The sequence below is a fragment of the Desmodus rotundus genome, chromosome 6, assembly GCF_022682495.2.
Source record: "Desmodus rotundus isolate HL8 chromosome 6, HLdesRot8A.1, whole genome shotgun sequence".
Lineage (NCBI taxonomy): Eukaryota > Metazoa > Chordata > Mammalia > Chiroptera > Phyllostomidae > Desmodus > Desmodus rotundus.
This window is the reverse complement of record NC_071392.1, coordinates 93,372,934-93,393,399: the sequence shown is the minus strand read 5'-3', so window position 1 is coordinate 93,393,399 and position 20,466 is coordinate 93,372,934. Positions and strand designations below refer to the sequence as shown.

Sequence of the window (20,466 nt, the reverse complement as noted above, 5' to 3'; positions counted from 1 at the left end):
GTGGCGGGGCCCTCATTCTGACATTTCCCGCTGCCCTGGGAGTGGTTGGGGAGCCCTTGTATAAGTCAGAATTTGCCTTTAGGCCACACTGATTGGTCTTTTTAAAATCTGTTTTCCAGGGTTTTTTTGTTTAGCTTTTAAATCACATCTTCCTAAGGTTAGAAAGATAACCAGTAGCCAGCCACATGGGGCTATTTAAATTTAATTTAAAGTGTAGAAAGCGAAAAATTTGGTTCCTCGGGCGCACCAGTCACGTTTCAGTTGCTCTGTAGTCTGATGGGCTGGCGCGCTGGGCAGTGCGGTCTCAGACCTCCTCCTGGTCGTGGGAACTACCGGCAGCCTGGGCGTCTGTGACTCGGGTTAGGGTTCTCTAGAGTTGCCAACAACATTTGCAAATTTTTAAGTCTGTTTTCTCTTGACTAGAATTATTATTTATGATATAAAATATTCTTATGGTTAATTTGAAATGTGACCTTACTATTTATAAAAAAAACTAACATTTTTTTTTCTATTCCTAGGGTGCAGACATAAGTCGGCTTTGGCACATTCATCAGGCTTTATATTGCTTTGATTATGAGTTGGAGGAAAGTAGAGAAATTAAAAACATGCTGCTGGAGTGCTTCATAACTGTTAATTATATCAAGAAGGAAGAGGTAAACAGGGTGTTCTTTTGTGGTCTGTTAGTGAACTGCTTTTTAATGGACGTTTCCTCTAAGTTCACGTGCTTGCTGTTAGTGCTGTGCTTAGCTGCCGAGGGCTGTTATGTTTATTACACGATGTTTTCACTGCAGGGCAGTACTAAGCAAACGTTTTACAAGTCGTTGCTTATTTCATCATTAAATCAGATGGTGACATGGGGCTGTGTCAATCCTGGGGGCACTGTGACTGCATTTTAAATTAAGAACGATTAAAAATAAGGTTGAGGAAGCACTTCCTGTGGATAAGATGAGACCCTCTGCCTTAACTCTAGGTTAGGGGGCATACACTCAAAACTATCAGCACGCAGTGCCCTTGGTTTCCTTTTTCTGCTCGTCTAGTAAATGCAGGGAGAGGCTCTGTCCTCGGCTGCTGAGCACATGAAGTGTGGCCAGTTACACCGTGGCCTTAAGTGATTTAAGGGATTTAAAACTTAGTGTGAATTATACCAATATATGGCGCTCTAGCTTCCTCTCTACTCCTATCTCCCGTCACTCTGGGATTTCTGAAGCAAATCCCAGATGTCATTTTAGAATGGTGTTTTTAAGGGGTAGGTGGGAGAGACTCAGCCTCTGTGATCAGTGGTCTTGTGTGGAAAGTGCTGCTTGAAATGTTTGTGTGATATGCTGGCCCTTCCTGCCCTGTGGGCTCCCGGACGAAGGGCTGCAGCTGTGTGGCCATGTGTGCCCGTGCTGAACAGCTGGGTGGACCCATCTGCTCTTCTGCCTGCCCAGGCTTGGTTCACGACTGCCCGGCGCTCTAACCTGAACCTCTGGGGCAGGAGGAAACAGGGAGGCCACTTTGAGTCTCAGTGTTTGTTCCTGTAAGATGGGGACAGCTGCTGTGAGGTGATGCTGGAGAACCTATACACAGTGTCCAGCAAGCACCAAGCTTGCAGGAAGGGCTCTGACTGGGCTTATTGCTCTTGTCACGTCATCCTTTGAAAGGACACTGGGCATATGGCCTGTGCCTTAATCTCCAGGACTGTTAGGAAACTTGGGGGGGAGGAGAGAAGTAGCGAGTGGGTTCAGACACATAAACCTTGTTTCCAGTGGCTTGTACGTAGCAGTTGATGGATTGCATCTGTCTGGCTTACGTGTGTGTGCGCAAGTATGTGGCACACGCGCGAATATACACCTGTGAATGTTACAACTCTTTAACTGACACGCTCTTTTATATTGAAGATATCTGAACTTAGTTTTCTAATCATTAATTTGCTTAGGTCAGTTTTTCGTCATTCTGGGTAAACAGAAATATCTTGTACTCTACTAACAAGTTATTGATATTTCCAGTAAATGCTAATGTTTCAAAACTGGCCTGTTGCATGCTTGGCTCTCCTGACATTTGTGTGAAAGTGCATTGTATTTCGTGGCCTTCCATGCCAGTGTGCGGGGAAGCAGTGAAGAACTGCTGTTCCCCAGGGACATTCTTGGTAGGTGTGATTACGCCTTCTGCAGAGGGCGAATATGCTTGCTTTTGAGGTTCGTGTGTGTAATCCAGTAGCGTGCGCATAAATTTGCATTACATGGGTTGGGTGTGCCATTTGTACTTGGGGGCTGTATGCATTTGAAGATTCTAGATTGGCAAGTACTTAGCCTCTTAACTTTGCAAGTCCTCAGTTTTCTCATTTATTAAAGATGGAATGAACGAAAGCTTAATTCCATTCCCACCCCAAAACACGAGATGCGAGCGTTCTCTCTCTTAGGTTATATAGACATCCATGATAGCCAGATGGAAGCCAGATGTATGGACCTGTTTGCTTACCTGCATAGCAGTGTGGTTGCTGCCTGTGGTGGAGCGAGGGAGGAGCTCAGCGTGCCTGCTGTCCCCCACCCTTGTCCTGCTGACCCGCTGACCCTACGAGGCCTCTCTGCTGTCCCACCAGGAGGCGCCGCTTTCCCAGCTAAACACCCATCTGCAGATTCCAAGTGGACTTCCTTTGCCCTCTAGCATTCAAAGATCACTTGTTTACTTCCCGGGAACTTTCTATTTGCTTTCAATTTTACCATTATATCCTGTTTTCTTAATTTATAGGGAAGAAGATTTCTTAGTTCTCTCTTTAATTGGAATACAAATTTTATTAAAATCATCCATGGGACCATTAAAAACCAGTTACAAAGATTACAGAAGTAAGTAATATTTTTTAGGATTAAAAAGTTTTTTTTTATTGTTTATGCTATTACAGTTGTTTGATTTTCCCCCTTTGTCCCCTCCCCCAGCCACCTCCTACCCTCAGTCAGTCCCCACACCGTTGTCCATGTCCATGGGTCGTGCATGTATGTTCTTTGCCTAGTCCCTTCACCTTCCTTCAGCCAGCCCCATCCTCCCTCTCCTGTTCTGACAGCTGTCAGTCTGTCCCTTGTTTCTGCACCTCTGTTCTGTTTTGCTCGTTAGTTTTTGTTCGTTAGATTCCTCTTGTAAGTGAGGTCACGTGGTATTTGTCTTTCATCAAGTGGCTTATCTCACTTACCATAGTGCTCACCAGTTCCATCCCTGATGTATCGAAGGGTAGGAGCTCCTATATATCTGCTGCATAGTATTCCATTGTGTAAAATGTACCACAGTTTTAAAAAAATTTTATTTATCTATTTGTAGAGAGAGGGGAAGGGAGGTAGAAAGAGAGGGAGAGAAACATCGATGTGCGAGAGATACATGGATCCGTTGTCTCTCATGTGCCCCTAGCTGGGCACCTGGCTGGCAACCCAGGCGTGTGACCTGATTGGGAATCAAACCAGTGACCTAGGTTCACAGGCTGGTGCTCAATCCACTGAGCCACACCAGCCAGTGCTGTACCACCGTTTTGTAATCCACTCATCTATGGATGGGCACTTAGGCTGTATCTAGCACTTAGATATTATAAATAATGCTGCTATGAACATTGGGTGCTTAGGTTCTTTTAAATTAGTGTTTTAGGTTTCTTTGGGTATATTCCCAGCAGTGGAATCACTGGGTCATAAGGCAGTTCCATCTTCAGTTTTGTGAGGTAACTCCATACTGTTTTCCACAGTGGCTGCACCAGTCTGCATTCCCCCCAGCAGTGCACTAGGGTTCCCTTTTCTCCACAACCTCGCCAGCATTTCTTTGTTGATTTGTTTATGACGGCCATTCTCACCAGTGTGAGGTGATATCTCACTGTGGTTTTAATTTGCGTATTTCTGACGGCTGGTGATGCTGAGCATCCTTCCATATGTCTCTGGGCCCTCTGTGTGTCCTCCTTGTCTGATTAATCATTGGCAAATATGCTGTCCCATACAGTGGGTTCCCTTTTCATTTTGATGATGTTTTCTTTAGCTGTGCAGAAGCTGCTTTTTTTGATGAATTTCCATTTGTTTATTTTTCCTTTATTTTCCCTGCCCTGGGAGATATATTGGCAAAAATATTGCTATGTGAGATATCTGAAATTTTACTGCCTATGTTTTCCTCCAGGATTTTTTACAGTGTTGTGACTCATATTCCAGTGTTTTATCCATCGTGAGTTTATTTTTGTGTATGGTGTAAGTTGGTGGTCTAGTTTCATTTTTTTTGCATGTACCCGTCCAGTTCTGCTGACACCAACTATTGAAGAGATGATCTTTACTCCATTGTATGCTTTTGCCCCCTTTGTCAAATGTTAATTGACCATAAAGGTGTGGGTTTTCTGGGCTCTCTATTCTGTTCCACTGGTCTATGTGTCTGTTCTTAACGCCAGTACCAGGCTGTTCTGATTGCAGTGGCCTTGTAATACAGTTTGGTATCAGCTATTGTGATCCCTCCTACTTTGTTCTTCTTTCTCAGGATGACTGGGGCTACTTGGGGTCTTGTTGTGTTCCATATAAATTTTTGAAATATTTGTTCTAGATCTGTGAAATACACCGCTGGTGTTTTAATACGGACTGTGTTGAATCTATAGATTGCTTTGGGTGGTAGGAACATTTTAATGGTGTTAATTCTTTCAATCTGTGAACATAGTATATCCTTCTACTTGTATCTTCCTCAGTTTCTTTCTTCAGTGTCCTTTGGTTTTCTGAATACAAGCCTTTTACCTCCCTAGTTAAATTTATTCCTGGGTACTTTATTGTTGTTGTTGTAACAGTAAATGGGATTTTTTTCCTAGTTTCTCTTTCGGATAGTTCATTACTGATGTATAAAAATTCCATCGATTTCTAAATATTGACTTTGTATCTCGCTACTTTACCAAATTCACTTATTGAGTCAAGTAGTTTTTTAGTGGAGCCTGTAGGGTTTTGTACGTACACTGTCCTGTCATCTGCAATTACTAGGAGTAAGTATTACATCTAGTACCGTATTTTTTTGGACTATAAGATGTACTCACCCCAAACCTGGGGGGAAATAGGGGTGCATTTTATATTCCGAACGTAGCTTACCTGGCTGGTTGGGTGGGAGCGGGGTTTTTTCCTATTTTCCTCTAAAACGTAGGTGCATCTTATAGTCCGAAAATATGGTATTTTGTGCTATCTTAACCTGGCTTTGAAAGATTCTATTTGACCTGACTTTTAAAAGTTATATTGATCTTTCAGAAGCTTTAGAAATGACCTCTTAAGTTATTTATTACGGTCTGTTTTATAACTGGATATTTTCTTTCCCTGTGTAGGAAGTCATTCTTTTTCAGTAATGACATTAAGATTGGGATGTTAATTTGTGGTTGTTCTTTAAATAGTTGAAATATTCACCACTTAAGTCTGAGCCTCAGTCACAGTGAAGCCCGTCTCCCCAGCACATCTGCCACCACGTGAGCATCACGTTTGCTCCCCGTTTACTGTGCAGTGAGCTGCGCCACTTGGTGGGAAGAGCCCAGCAGGGGAGCGTGCAGAGAGGCACCAGGGCCAGTGCTGAGTCTGCTCGGGCCGGGTACTTAGTCTGCCTTTTGAAATGGAATCCTCAGAGTCCAGAGTTGGGCTTGTTGCTGAATTTCCCTCCACAGCAGCTGTGTTGGGGCCGACTGGGGGTTTGTCCTGAATCTCTGGTTGCAGAGCTCCTGCTGTTCCCTAGAATGCATCCTGCTTCCTGAATATCGTTTACAGGATATTTGGGCTGAACCAGTAAAGTCCTAACTATGGTTCTAAAGTCAACTCTGATAGTTTAGGGAATTAGTAGTCTGCAAAGTTTTAAAATGCTTTTTACTTAAGAATTTGGTTCTAGGCTTATATTCTCATAGTTTCACAGAAAATAGTAAAATTCTCGGGAAGCCTTGACTGAGAAGGAAGTTTGATAATTCCCCTTCTCAAAACTTTCTCTTTCTACTACCTACTGCTGTAGGTAGCTAACAAATATCTATAGTTACTTTGCAAAGCACTCCTCTCAGCTGAGGTTCTTCTTCCCTGGGATAGGAGAGCACCTGAAATGATACATGTAAAAAGTATAATTCTTTGCATTAAATTAAAAAAAATTTTTTTTTAAATAGATCTTTGATGGTGCACATCGCAGAAGTTTATTTCAGAGCTTGGAGAAAGGCTTCCGGGAAAATACTGGAGGTACTTTCATTTGATTAAATGTTAACACTTATTTTTATTATATTCTCCTTCTAAGTAGTCACGGAAGAGGGATTCAAAACCTGTGCAGAGGCTCTCTGTCTATATGGACGGTGTTTTGGATATATTGGGTTAAACAGAGCATGTTATTAAAATAATTATACCTGCTTCTCTCTTCTGTTTTTTGTGTGGCCACTTGAAAACTGAGACTGGCACTCGGGGCTCGCCTGGCTCTGTTGGACAGCGCTTCCCGGGGAACTGGGGTTGCTTCTTTGGGTGACATTGTTTTCAAGAGTTTAAAGATACTCGATTTGAATATGGCTGACCTTTAATGGTGGTATAATATCTGTATTGTTAAGATATGGCTATATAATCCACAATTATAATTATGTACTCAAACGTCCTTCTGGAAGAAATCAGAAGAAAATGTCTCTGATGTCCCTTACACTTTTCTTGTCCTGTGTTCGCAAATGTGTTTTTTCTTCCTCTGAGAGTAAAGTTGTTACTTTAAGTCAGAAAGGGGCCTTTCCTTTTGGGGAGTGGGCCCTGAGGTAGTGGGTGGGACACTGTGGCAGGCTGAGGGGGAGGGTCCTGGGATTTGGAGTTGGTTTCTGTCCTGCTCTCCTACCCCACTTAAGTTTGGTGTATGTTACCAGGGTTTATCACTGACTTCTGCTTCTAGAAGTATCTACTTCTATCAACTTCTAGAATAGATTTATAGTGATAATTTTGGGGGAAAAGGGCAAAACCAGGGTGCTGTTATGCATTTTTCGCATTGTTTCATTACTGAATGAAGCTTGTCCACAGAAAAGGAATAATTTGTCCCTCTTTTCTCCAATAGTGGTTTAAAAAGTAGAAACTGATACTAAGCACTTGTTTGACGAGAGCTGTGCCAAGTTAGCGCCAGCAGCTGTAGTTCTTCGTTGCCTCCGAGCCCCTGTGTGCAAGTTCGTTGAGCAGGCTGCAGACAGTCCACGCCAGGGCCCGTTGCTCAGTGTGCATCCAGACATCCAGACAGGCACGCAGTGCTGGCGTTGTCCGTTCACCATTAACGGTTGCGGGGTGTTTTAAAAAATAATTAAGCCATGTTTACATTTCTCAGCTTCATTTCAAAAATGTCTTTTTGTTGGGTTTTTTTTTTTTTTGGAATTGGGGCCCAGCAAGCCTCTGAGAGCACCCGTCCCGCCTTCCTTTTCATTTCAATTTCCTGTGCCATTGGTGTGTTGAAAAAACCAGCTCACGGTCTCTCTGTCGTCCATGTTCTGCAGTGCCCATTTCTGGCTGCTGGCTCTGAGGGCTCAGCTTGTGGCACAGACACCTGTTAGGTGGTGCTGCGAATCTCGTTCATCGCACGTCTGGCCGTGTGTGGTTCCCACGTGTGGTGTTGCTGGGATTTGTTAGTGGCTTCAAGTGAGGAAATATTTTCAAAGATAATGGCGAATGTTAGTAGGAAACTTTTCCTGTGTCTTTCCTAAAGCCATGGCATCCAGATGAACAGACCAGATAGTTCCTGGGGCTTTGGCTGCTCCCACCACTGGCCCTGCTTCAGTCGCCCCCCTGGAGGACCTCAGGGCCCTGGCTCCCCACTCCGCGCCCTGCACGGCTCTGCCCGTCTGCGGCAACCCCAAAAGGCCTTGTTGCAGTCAGTTTGGAATCCTGGGCTCCACCTTAGAGGTAGGCCAGTGTAGTTTTGGGAGGCTCTGAGGTTGTCAGATGAGGGGGCTCAGCCTCATTCTGTTCTGAGCCCTGCTGGCTTAAACTGCTATTTCTCACAAATGAGTATCTCATCAAATAAGATAGAGGAGGCCGAGTGTTCTTTCTGGTGAGAATGGGAGAGGTGTACACTCAAGACAGAGGCTCTGCTGGCAGGAGATGGAAGGCAAGCGGGTCACACTCGTTTGTGCTCCCGCTGTTGCTCTGCCTGCGGGACGCGCACACTCTAAATGCTGCTGCGCCGCTCTTGTTCTTGCAGACCATCGAGAGCGATTGTATCCAGGACCTCATGTACCACGGGATCCACCTGCCCCGGAGGTCGCCGGTGCACAGCAAAGTGCGCGAGGTGAGCCGAGCCCTCAGTGCCCACTCTGCCTTCTTCACGGCGAGTCTTGTCTTCCTCATTTCCAGGTCATTGTCTTTCGTTCAGTAAAAGTGAGGCTAAGCCTTTGTGGGCGTCAGCTGTGCGATTCTCAAGGTCTTGAAACTGGTGCCTGGCAATTGTATCCTGCTGCCAGAGCTCTCACTGGGGAAGCGGAGGAATACTGTTCCACCATCAGAGCTGAAGTTACACCACCTTAATTAAGTTGTGTGATGCAAAAGCGTCCAGAATCATTGCTTTCTAACTGCCACTGCCACTTTTTCAAAAAGACATGATAGTTGAGATTATTTTTATTATTTACTTTCATACATTAAATTTCCATTTGATGTTCTGCCATCAAATGGCATGTTTTACTAGTTTCTCATGGTAAGATTTTGTTTTTGAAAGGTCATCTCAGACCTCAATTCTGCATTCCATCTGTACATTGTCAGTGGTCTGACTGAAGAAGGCCTTGGGGTCGGTGCCCTTGTCTGCTGGAGGTGTCTGTTGACCCCAGGACTCTGGCAGGGGGGCTGTTAGTTTGGGCAGCTGAGTGACAAAGGCTACCTCTTTATTTTTTTGAATAGTGAAATTGTAATTATTTGTATAATGTAAATATACTAACTATATGAAGTTTGAATGGATAAGAAAACATTTCTTTATGGGATTGATGCTTTAGTTTGAGTTATCCAAAGGAGAGAACCCCTCTCCCATCCCCATCCCAGGGTGGCTTCCTTAAGCTGCAGGTCACACGAGTGGGTTGGTGTTGCAGGTTCAGCTTAGTCCTAAGGAACAGCATTGTGTTCAGCCACAGGTCGGTGACATGGGCGCGTCACTCTCGGTACTGAATGACTAGTCTGCTGCAGTGTCTGAGTCACTAAGATAGTGTGAGTGTGGACATCACTATTTGGTAAATTTATGGAACACTGCACAGAATGAAAAGGAAGAGTATTAGATTGTACTTTCAAATGAAACGTATTCCTGGACTCTTAAGTAACTGTTCTTGCTGCTTATAACACATAGTTTCTTCTTCACATCCTTTTTTCTATAAACATTATATTTATATGATAAATTATTTTATTGATATATTGAAAGAAGCTTCAGGAAATGCTTCAGACTCATTTGAAAGTAAAAATCCCCATATTGTTGATGAAAATCTTTTAAAGCTAGATCATAGTAATGGTTGCACAATTTTGTGAATACACTAGAACCCCCGTAGTTGTGCACTTTAAAGGAGTGACTTTTAAGGTGTGCAAATTATATAAAGCTGTTCAAAAATATTTCTATGGCCCTGGCCATTGTGGCTCTGTTTGGAACATTGTCCTGTAACTGAAAGGTTGAGGTTAAGGTCAGGGCACTTGCGGGTTTGAGCCCCAGTCTGGGAGCAAATAGGAGGCAGCCACTCAATGTTCCTCTCTCTTCCTTCCTCTCCCCCTTCCTCTCCCCCTTCTTCTCCCCCTTCCTCTCCCCCTTCCTCTCTCTCTGAGAAGCAACGGAAAAAACGTCCTTGTGGGAAAAAAATGTTTTTGTGAAGCAAGTATATATTCTGATGCCAAAACTTGATAATATTATACACAAAAAACAAACTATAGACTCATATCACTTATCACAGTCAATAAAAACTCCTAAATAAAGATGAACAATCAGGAAAAATAATCCTCAGACTGTAGTTCTTCTAGGGCAACGTTGATTCAAATTCACTTGAAGTATAGGCTGTTGTTTTATAGCCTGTTTTACTTTCTTTATTTTCCTTTCTTTACTGATGTAATCTTAGCCCCTGGAGTTGTAAATTCAGGGAGTGAGGTGACTTGATTGTTGTTGGGCACAAGAGTCTGAAGAGTGGCAGGAAGATTCTGGCTGGAAGAGAAGGGAGGAGAACAGAACAGGAGTAGGAGAGCCATTCGTTCCTGATGGGCCAACAGCTTGGGGGGCACTTGGGCTTGACGTTCAGCTCCCGCTGTGGAGGGCCACGGAGCAGTGGCCCTGCCTGGGAGGCCCAGCGTGGGCCTTGTTTGGGTGTCCACTGTTGTGCTTAGACCCAAGCAGAGGTGTACCCAGCTCATCTTAGAACCAGGGTGGGCTGCGGAAGCCACTTGGCCTGACTCCTCTTCCATTCCTCCCTGAAGATTTTGAGGGCACTGACCTGTACGCATGCCGTCAGCTCCCTCCACGCCCTCCACGTGCGGGTGCAGTCTGCGTCTCTGCCTTGTCGTCCTCGGGGAAGAGCTGTCACACGGGGGTGCCTGTCATGGTAGAGAGAGCCCATGTTCTGTGTTGGCTTTCCCAAACAGGATCTTAGATGCTTGCTTACAAAGCTACGTTACCTTTGTTTTCTTCTTTTCTTGGCTCTAGGTGCTGAGTTATTTTCACCAACAAAAGAGAGTTCGGCAGGGAGTGGAAGAGATGCTGTACCGGTTGTACAAGCCCCTCCTGTGGAGAGGGTTGAAGGTGCACATGCTCAGTGGCCTCTCGCCTGTAGATGTACTGGTTTCACCTGGGAGTCTGGATCCCCTGCTTCAGAATTGTGATGTGGCAGCAGAGATAGGGCTGGGGCCTGGGAGCTTTGTGAAATTTTGGAATGAATGTTTTATTCTTTTATTAAAAGCATTTCTCAGGCCCTTTAAACTGGGAGTCTGAGTTGGTGTAGTGCTGACTGCCCAGTAGGAGGGGGAGTGGCCATGCTCAGTAACCAGTAGAGGGGGTGGGGTCTGCAGAGCTGGGCTGGGTGTGCTGGTCCCTCAACACCCGCTGCTGTGACTGGGGAGGGGGTCACTGTGCCTTAATGATGCAAGGTGGGATCTGAACAAGCAAACAGTCTTTTTCTATTTCTTGACACCGAACTGAGTTTGGCTAAAGCTAAGGATGTTTTCACCGTGTGGTCTGTTTAAATGTTGCCATTGTCTTTAATTCATCAGTAAGTCTGTGCTGAGATGCCAGGGGCTTTTACACTAGGAACTCTACACTGACGTCCTTGAATGTCATCTGTTTGGGTCCCGAAACCACCTTCTTCCATTTTTCCAGGCCAGAAACTCTGAAGTTCGCTCAAATGCTGCACTGTTGTTCGTTGAAGCATTTCCTATTAGGGATCCGAACTTCAACGCTATCGAGATGGATAGTGAAATTCAGAAGCAATTTGAGGAACTCTATGTACGTATTCATGTAGTTGAGCTCCTTATAACTTCAGCTTTGTCAGGCCTGGTCCCCTCTATCTGCCCTGCCACCCAGATGGCAAGTTTTCTAGGTGTTGACATTTTTCAGGGAAATTCGTTCTCTCCCCAGTGCTTTATGTGACATTGTGGGCCTGTGGTGTCCATTTCTCTTCCCTTCATCTCCTTTGGAACATGTAATTATTTCTTACTTCATATATGTTTTATGTGTATTCTTACCTCCCCAGCAGAGGTAGTATAACACAGAGGTTCAGACACCCCCAGGTGTGACCCCATCTCTCACTTCATAGCCCTGTAACTTAGGGCAAGTCACTTTTCCGACTCCTCACCCATGAACTGAAGAGAACGGTGCTGCCCACCGTGAAGTTGTGGGTCCCGCACACGAACAAAGCCTGGGCTAAGGCAGGCCTGAGACAGTGCCTGATGCAGGCATGTCTGCAGACGACTGATTCTTCAAATGAGACGTTAGGACATTAGGGTGCGACATTTATTTCATGGGGTGTTGAGGACCTTTCACAAAAGAGCTTCTCTGCACAGTCCCCCAAACACTAGTGGAGCTAGCCTCGGAGGCCCTGCCATTGGCCAGGTGCTGTGGGCGGGGTTGGAGAATCAGCCTCCGCATGGTCTGGATGCCCCCGCACAACACTCGACTGCGGCAGTGGAGTGTGGTCAGAGGCCATGAGTCTGCCCGTGCCCCGTGTTTCCGTGATGTGGAATATCTGACCAGTGGTGGACGTCCAGAGTGCCGATGTGTAAAGCAGATACTGATGCAAAGGGAACTAATTTAAGATTTTTAATTTAAGCCTTTTTCCCCTTCCTACTCATAGAGCCTTTTAGAAGATCCTTATCCGATGGTCCGTTCCGCAGGGATACTTGGTGTTTGCAAAATAACTTCCAAATACTGGGAAATGATGCCTCCAACCATTCTTATCGATCTCCTCAAGAAAGTAACCGGGGAACTGGCGTTTGATACAAGCTCAGCCGATGTACGCTGTTCTGTCTTTAAGGTAAGATTTTAAGTTATGTGAGCCGTGATTATTGTAGAACAGTTAGAAGATACAGGGAAAGAAAAACTTAAAAATCACTCATAGTCATATGTAGATATAGCACTATTGATGTTTTTGTTGTATGAACAAAGTAAGGTTTTACAAACTGAATTAAAAGTATTTTCTGGGAGAACCAAGATGGTGGCGTATGTAGATATACTGCGCCTCTTCACACAACTAGAACTGACAGAAAATCAAAGGGCAAGGAAGTCTGACACCAAGGAGATAAAAAACAAACATTCATCCAGACCGGTAGGAGGGGTAGAGACGGGCAGCTGGGGTGGAGAGGACTCACGTGGCCGTGGCGGGACCGAGGCTGGCTGAGTGTGGGACAAACGGGGCAGGCAGTCCGACCACTTACAGACCCTGTGGCCCCACATTCTCGCAGATAAACCGAGAGGGCCGGACTCAGAGTGGCAGAGAACTGGGTAGGCAGAGCGGCGGGTAGCACCCCACGGCCCCACACTCGAGCACAGATAAACCGGGACGAACAGTGGGGAGCGAAGCAGACCGCGCAACCCATGGCTCCAGCGCAGGGAAATAAAGCCTCAAACCTCTGAGTGAAAACACCCATGGGGGTTGGAGCGGCAGCAGGAGAGACTCACAGCCTCACAGGAGAGGTCGTTGGAGAGACCCACAGGGGCCTAGAGTGTGCACAGGCCCACCCACTCGGGAACCAGCACCAGAGGGGCCCAGTTTGATTGTGGGTAGCAGAGGGAGTGACTGAACTCCAGCAGAGTGGAGCGGGCACCATTGCTCCCTCTTGGCCCCTCCCCAATGTACAGCGTCACAGCACAACAACCAGCATTACCCCACCCCGGGGAACACCTAAGGCTCCGCCCCTTTAAAAGACGCGCCAAGACAAAAAAAGTGGCCCAAATGACAGAACACTTCAAAGCTCCAGAAATAATTCAACTAAGCAGCAAACAGATAGCCAACCTATCAGATGCACAGTTCAAAACACTGGTAATCAAGAAGCTCACAGAACTGGTTGAATTTGGTCGAAAACTGAAAAAATGAAGGCTATGCTAAGAGAGACAAAGGAAAATGTACAGGGAACCAATAGTGAGGCAAAGGAAACTGGGACTCAAATCAACGGTGTGGAGAAAGAAACATCCAACCAGAAAAGAATGAAGAAACAAGAATTCGGAAAAATGAGGAGAGGCTTAGGAACCTCCAGGACATCTTGAAACGTTCCAACATCCGAATTATAGGGGTGCCAGAAGGAGAAGAGGAAGAACAAAAAATTGAAAACTTATTTGAACAAATAATGAAGGAGAACTTCCCCAGTCTGGCAAAGGAAATAGACTTCCAGGAAGTCCAGGAAGCTCAGAGGGTCACAAAGAAGCTGGACCCAAGGAGGAACACACCAAGGCACATCATAATTCCATTAGCCAAGATGAAACGGAAGGAGAGAATCTTAGAAGCAGCAAGAGAAAAGGAGACAGTTACCTACAAAGGACTTCCCATAAGACTGTCAGCTGATTTCTCCAAAGAGACCTTACAGGCAAGAAGGGGCTGGAAAGAAGTATTCCAAGTCATGAAAGGCAAGGACCTACATCCAAGATGACTCTATCCAGCAAAGCTCTCATTTAGAATGGAAGGGAAGATAAAGTGCTTCTCAGATAAGGTCAAGTTAAAGGAGTTCATTATCACCACGCCCTTATTATATGAAATGTTAAAGGGACTTAGAAAAAGAAGATAAAAAATATGAACAGTAAGAATGACAGCAAACTCACAGTTATTAACAACCACACCTAAAACAACAAAAAAAAGCAAAGTAAGCAAACAACTAGAACAGGAACGGAACCACAGAAATGAAATGGAGCTCACATGGAGGGTTATCAACAGGGGAGTGGGGGGGGGGGGGAAGGTACAGAGAATAAGTAGCATAAATGGTAGGTAGAAAATAGACAGGGGAAGGGTAAGAATAGTGTAGGAAATGTAGAAGCCAAAGAACTTACAAGTATGACCCATGGACATGGACTATAGGGGGGGAATGTGGGAGGGAGGGAGTGGGCAGGATAGAGTGGAGTGGGGAGGTGGGAATGGGACAACTGTAATAGCATAGTCAATAAATATATATATATATATATTTTTTTAAACTATTTTCTGCAGCCCTGGCCAGGATGGCTCAGTGGGTTGGACATTGTCCTGCAAAGTGAAGGGTCACTGGTTCAGTTCCTGGTCAGGGTGCGTGTCTGGGTTGCAGACCAGAGGGCAACCGATCCATGTTTCTCTTGCACATTCCTATTTCTCTCCCTCTCTTTCTTCCTCCCCCCTCTCTAAAAATAAATAAATAAAATCTTTTTTAAAAAGTGTTTTCTACAAAAATTACTACTTAAAATAGTCTTTAGTGGGTATGTGTGGAATGGGCACATTTTAGAATAGGATGCAAAAAATTTTGCATCCTAAAATTTTTTAGGTCATTATACATTAAAACTGACTTTTTTGATATACTGTATATACTTTTCATAAGAACCCACAAAACTCTCCTCCCCTCGTCCGGTCTCCATGGCTAGCAGGGCGTGTCCATTCTTACTTTATCTATAGCTCCATCCTTCGTCTCCCGCAGCTACTTTGGAGCAAATCCCAGACATGTATCATCTCATCTGTAAATATTTATGTTTGAGCTTTAAAATATAGGCATCTTTTCAAAATAAAACATCTTCTTTCCTTATAACTGGAAAGAGAAGGTGGTAGGGCGTGTCAGTCTTCTGACGGATTGGTGCCTGGCCTGTGCTCGGACGGGTCACTCACTTGGCTGTCCATCTGGCGAATGCGGGTGCGAGTCTGGTAGATGGGCCACCCTCTGGTTTTCATGGAGGACGGAGTCAGGAGATCAGAGAACACATGTGGGGGCTGTGGCTGTGGATAAAGGACCCTTCCTTGGGCCTTTGCTTTGGACACTGCTGGCTTTGGAGCCCACCCCACCTGCAGTGGTTCTGTGTTTCCTTCTGCTCTAAATATTATTTTATAGCTGCTCTCATCTCGTCTGAGTGGAATACTGGGTGAAGCTTGTCGGTCATTGAAACCGTACGGATTCATTAGAAGTATGTTTTTATATGAAACCATTTTAGAAATGCGCTGTATTCTGCAGGTGTGTTTACCTATTTCACCAGCAGTGTTAGAAAAGATGGAACTGGATGGTTTCTTACCTGAACTTTTTTAGTTTATGTTCTCATTTTGAAGCATTACCTTTCTCTTTTCTTGCAGTGTCTGCCGATAATTCTGGATAACAAATTAAGCCACCCATTGTTAGAGCAGCTTCTGCCAGCACTGAAGTACAGCCTCCACGACAACTCGGAGAAGGTGCGCGTGGCCTTCGTGGAGATGCTGCTGAAGGTCAAAGCCGTGAGGGCTGCAAAGGTGGGGTAAATGGCTCTTCTTACAATGGCTGTCTGAGATTTACCTTCAGAAAGGCGTTTTTCTCACAGCCCAGGATGTGGGTCCAAGCTTGTGTGTCCATCAGTGTGAGGTCGGCGGCAGGGCCTGGGATGCGTTTGTGCGGTGAACTAATGCTGTGTGACTGAGGAAACGCCTCTAAGGTAGAAGAATGAAAGCAAGTGTAGACGCCAGCTGTGTAAAGCAGGGCACACACAGTGTGTATATGCCCAGGTGCACCTCACACATGCCCAGATGATGTCAGAGAGTCAGTGACAATCACCTGGGTGCAGGGTCAGGTGTCTAGGGATGGGTTCTGGGGAGGCCTTATCGCTGCATTGGGTGTGTATGGTTTCATGTTTTTCATATTTGGAACTGAATATTTTTATGTTTAAAAAAAGCATGTTTTGTGTGACCTATGTAGTAAGAATACCCTTATCACCCCCGATCCTGCTACGTTGGTACTTTTGTTGTTGATCCTGTGACAGTGTGGTCTGTGTCTGGACTGGTTCTGTCTGGCTCACCTGCCATCTGTCCTGGGCCAAGCCACAAGCCTGCACGCTGCAGCTCCCCGGGCCTGGCGTGTGGATCCCTAGCCTCTTCTTTCAGAGCCCTTCGGCTGCCTGTGTCCTTTGCATCTCCATGTGCATTTTAGAATCACTGTGTTAGTTGCAGCAAGAAAGCTGGCTGCAATTTTGATTGAATTTGTTCTAACAGCCTATTAAAACTACAGTTCTAAGTCTGAAAGGAAAGCTTCTGGCTTTGTGTTGTTTGAACTGGAAGTCTGTTTGCACAGGATTATGGAGGTGACGAGATGACGGCTGGTGAGAGCACGGAGAGGGCAGTAGTTTCCACTTTATTAATGGGTCTCCTCAAGAGAACAGAAGAGACAGTGAGACGGACAGCAGGCCTGTGACCCAGAGTTTAGGTTTTTGTCTTAATGAGGTGCTACTTTCACCTTGACCTTAGCTCTGCAGCGGCCAGCAGGGCAGAGAGTGAGGTCTCTGCAAAGGTTGTGATGGGCATACATACACTGACTCTTGAAAGTCAGGGTCCGAGGTTGATGGGCGTGTGGAGAGGCAGCTAACAGGAATGAGTGGCTGGCTGGTTGTCCACCAGGTTGGAACGACGGCCAGTTTGCAGTCCTGCTTGTGGTGCCAGCGGGTATATTCACAGAGTCAGGATCTCTTGCATCCAGCAGTGGAGGAATGAGTTACCCTTTCTCTTCACTTCCATTGTGAGACACACAGGGCTGAGCCCAGAAGGGCCAGAGCCTGTCTCATTCTGCAAGGCCCTGGGCGGAAGGACTGACCCAGGCTGACAGTTAAAGGCCCAGGAGTGGAGGTGAGGTCTGGGAGGTGGCAGAGATCTGGAGTGTTATTGAAAATTCGGGCGTGGGGGTGATCGTTAGGATCAGGTCCTTGAGAATGGATGTACCGGTGACAGGTGAGAAACTGTTTCAAGTGTGAGTATTTGCACAGGATTACCAGATGATAAGTGCTGGAGTCTGGATTTGAAATTTCACCATGAGAATCTACTTTCTTTCTATTATTCTGTGATATTTCCTCTTGTCTTGAATTTCCTGCTTAGAAGTTGGCCATTCTCTGTGGGAGCAGACCACTCTGATGCTTGTGAGCCGAGGGCAGTGGTTCCCTCTGATCTGTCAGTTATCTGGCAGCAGCTGAGAGCGGGGCTGGGGTGGAGGAGGCCGGGGGGCCTGGGGCAGGCTGGTGTTGCAGGTGCAGTGCCTTGTGAGAGGGGCCTTCACAGACCCATGGCCAATGGTCTGGCAGCCCTGGGTGTATCTCCCAGGTAGGAAATGGGGTGTCCCCTTAAGCTTTTTTAAAGATGTTATTTATTTATTTTTAGAGAGAGGGGGAGGGAGGAAGAAAGAGAGGGAAAAAAAAACATCAGTGTGTGAGAGATACCTTGACTGGTTTGCCTCTCGCACTCCCTCAACTAGGGACCCAGCCCGCGACCCAGGCATGTGCCCTGAATGGGAATCGAACCAGTGACCTTTTAGTTCGCAGGCTGGCACTCAGTCCACTGAGCCATACCAGCCAGGGTGTTTTAGGAAATTTTAAGTGATTAGACTGATAATCACAGCCATCATTTGAATTAACTGTGCGTCGGCCGTGGTGTTAATTATAATTAATCCTTCCCACAGCCTTACACTCAGGTACCTTATTTGTCACTGCTTTTTAGAATATGGATTTACTCATTGAATTTCTCTGAAGAAGTGTCACAGATCCTATAGTCACTTGAAATTGTTTTCAAGATTATACGCTTTGTTAAAACTTTTTTTAAGTTCTTTAATTCCAGTTGAATACAGTATCATACTGGCTCAGGTGGACAGCACATGGGTTAGACAGGTAGCTTACAGAGCAGTCAGCCCAGTAAGCCTCGCGCCGTCTGTGGCTGTTGCAATATTGCTGACTCTGTCCGTGTGCTGGACTTCACACCCTGGCGCTCTCTTGTAACTGCCAAATGGATTTTCTGGAGTATAAAAGTTAGTTCCCTTTTTATTATGTTCTGGAAATTTTGCTTAAAATATTTTCAAGATTACGAAAACAAGTGATTGGTTCTCTTGTATACATGCTTTCCACAGTTTTGGAAAATATGCCCCATGGAGCATATTTTGGTTCGTCTGGAATCAGACTCCCGGCCTGTATGTCGGCGCCTGGTGAGCCTCATCTTTAACTCTTTTCTGCCCGTGAACCAGCCGGAGGAGGTGTGGTGTGAGCGCTGCGTCACACTGCTGCAGATGAACCACGCCGCCGCCAGGAGGTTCTACCAGCACGCCCACGAGCACACCGCCTGCACCAACATTGGTACTTCCTGCACATGCCCCCCTCTCTCTGGCTGCGCTCTCCGCAGATCCTGGCTCTCGGTGCCCGTGCTCACTGCAGGTCACTTCAGGGCTCCTTGCTGTAATGCGTTGCTAATGATTTCCCTTAAATAGTTCTTGTAATTATTTGGGATTATAACTTTACTAGTAAAAGGTAATTTTGTTGAAGAAACATTTAAATTAATTATTGATTATCTTAATCATTTAGCAAAGCTGATACATGTGATTCGCCATTGCTTAAACGCCTGCATTCAGAAGGCCATCCGAGAGTGCCAGGAGGAGGACGAGGAGAGGGAGAAGGAGAACGTGAGTGTAAGTAGGACACCCATCGAGGTCCCCCGGGCCACTCTCCCCTCCTGTCCACGGCCCTGGATGTGAGAGTTGGGGCCCAGGGCAGGCTGACCCAAGGACCCCACTGTGGCTAGAGTTAAGGAATCCAGGGCTGAAAGCCACAAACAAACTAGGTCACCCCTTTACCAATTTACCACCCAAGCCCAAACTTTGTGTTTCTCATTGATTGTGTCCCTCACAAACTCAGAGGGACTCATTTATGCACACACATTAAGTTCATCTTTCTCCTGTTCATCTGGTTTTAGATCAACTTATTGTTAGTCCAGCCTTAAGAACTCAAGGGAAGTGGGGTAATTCTCCCCAACCCCAACATCAGGGATGCTTTTATCCTATTTATTCTTTTAGTGTTGACATTTTAACTGATTATTTTAGAGGATCATAAAAAATTATTATATATCCTTTGTAGTTCATTGTGGAGTTTGGGTAGGATTTAATACAGAGCAAATTTATTATTGGCAACACCGTGTCCCAAATTTTCTTTGCCTTAAGTTTCTCTGTTTATTATAATTATACCTGGGGGCGGCGTACCTGGATTGGATTCTGGGCATTACTGTATTTTAGTTAGGTGGTGGCAGTCTTAACCACTGCTGTAAAAACATCTTTGAGTTGAATTTCTGGGACTGAGTTTCATTTAGAATTCTCTTTTAGAAAGTAATTTATCAAAGGCACTGCTGGGCTGCTACTTCTTCGGAATCCAAAGTGACCACTCAGAGCACATGAAAACAATGTTTAAGGCTTAGACAAAATTACTACTTGCAGGCATTGTCTTAAGCTTGTAATCAAACTTGTGTGCTTACATACATTGAAAGTAAAATCTAGGGGTAGTTTTGTGGTGCTGAACTAGGTTAGGAAACTGGCCTTGAGAAGAAAGGCACCAAAGACTGTTTCCACTCTGGCTGAACTGCAGCCCTGTGTGCTGGCCCTGGGCAAGCGCTGGCACCAGTCCATCTGGCCTTGCTCCTGCCCTGTGTCCACCACCTCCAACCCAGGCTGACTGGTTACTTAGGGCTCGTGTGTGGCTTTGCATGTTCACTGGTGTCAGGCTCTCCGGCGGCATGTCAGGAGGAGAGTGCTGCTCACCTGCATGCCCTTGAACTCACGCCTTGTGCATTCACCTGCTCACCAGCCTGTACTCTGTCCTAGTCAGGACCACAGGTGTGGGGTAAAGAGAGAGTAGGGCATCGAAAGAGTGGGTCTGCATTTCATCCGCACAGTGGACCCTGAGTACAGATACATCAGCTCACGGGCCTTTCGAGCCCAGATTTGGGGAACCCTTAGCCAAGAGCATTCAGGACTGGCCCCACATTTAGTGCTGGTAGGATTCAGATTCCTCTTCAGGGCTTTGCTCTCCAAGTGTGGGCTGGGTGGGCAGGGTTCTTCAGGAAAGCAATCCCATCGTTGCAGATGCAGCTTTAGAAACCTTTGCCAAAGA

The 20,466-nt window shown here is 45.7% G+C and overlaps 1 protein-coding gene across 5 annotated transcripts in view; it reads left to right on the top strand.

Annotated features, from left to right (window-relative positions):
• Nucleotides 1–20,466, top strand: part of NCAPG2 (non-SMC condensin II complex subunit G2) — a 55,668-nt gene that overhangs the window by 9,416 nt on the left and 25,786 nt on the right. For 4 of the 5 annotated variants that reach the window (XM_053926958.2, XM_045198759.3, XM_024564520.4 and 1 more), the window contains exons 6-15: nucleotides 519–653; nucleotides 2,731–2,825; nucleotides 6,098–6,167; nucleotides 8,137–8,223; nucleotides 10,591–10,686; nucleotides 11,260–11,385; nucleotides 12,233–12,412; nucleotides 15,668–15,820; nucleotides 18,444–18,666; nucleotides 18,892–18,995. In XM_053926958.2, coding sequence (XP_053782933.1) covers nucleotides 519–653; nucleotides 2,731–2,825; nucleotides 6,098–6,167; nucleotides 8,137–8,223; nucleotides 10,591–10,686; nucleotides 11,260–11,385; nucleotides 12,233–12,412; nucleotides 15,668–15,820; nucleotides 18,444–18,666; nucleotides 18,892–18,995 — 1,269 coding nt within the window. The remainder of the gene's footprint in view (nucleotides 1–518; nucleotides 654–2,730; nucleotides 2,826–6,097; nucleotides 6,168–8,136; nucleotides 8,224–10,590; nucleotides 10,687–11,259; nucleotides 11,386–12,232; nucleotides 12,413–15,667; nucleotides 15,821–18,443; nucleotides 18,667–18,891; nucleotides 18,996–20,466) is intronic. The other variant, XM_071221719.1, reaches the window with a different exon arrangement.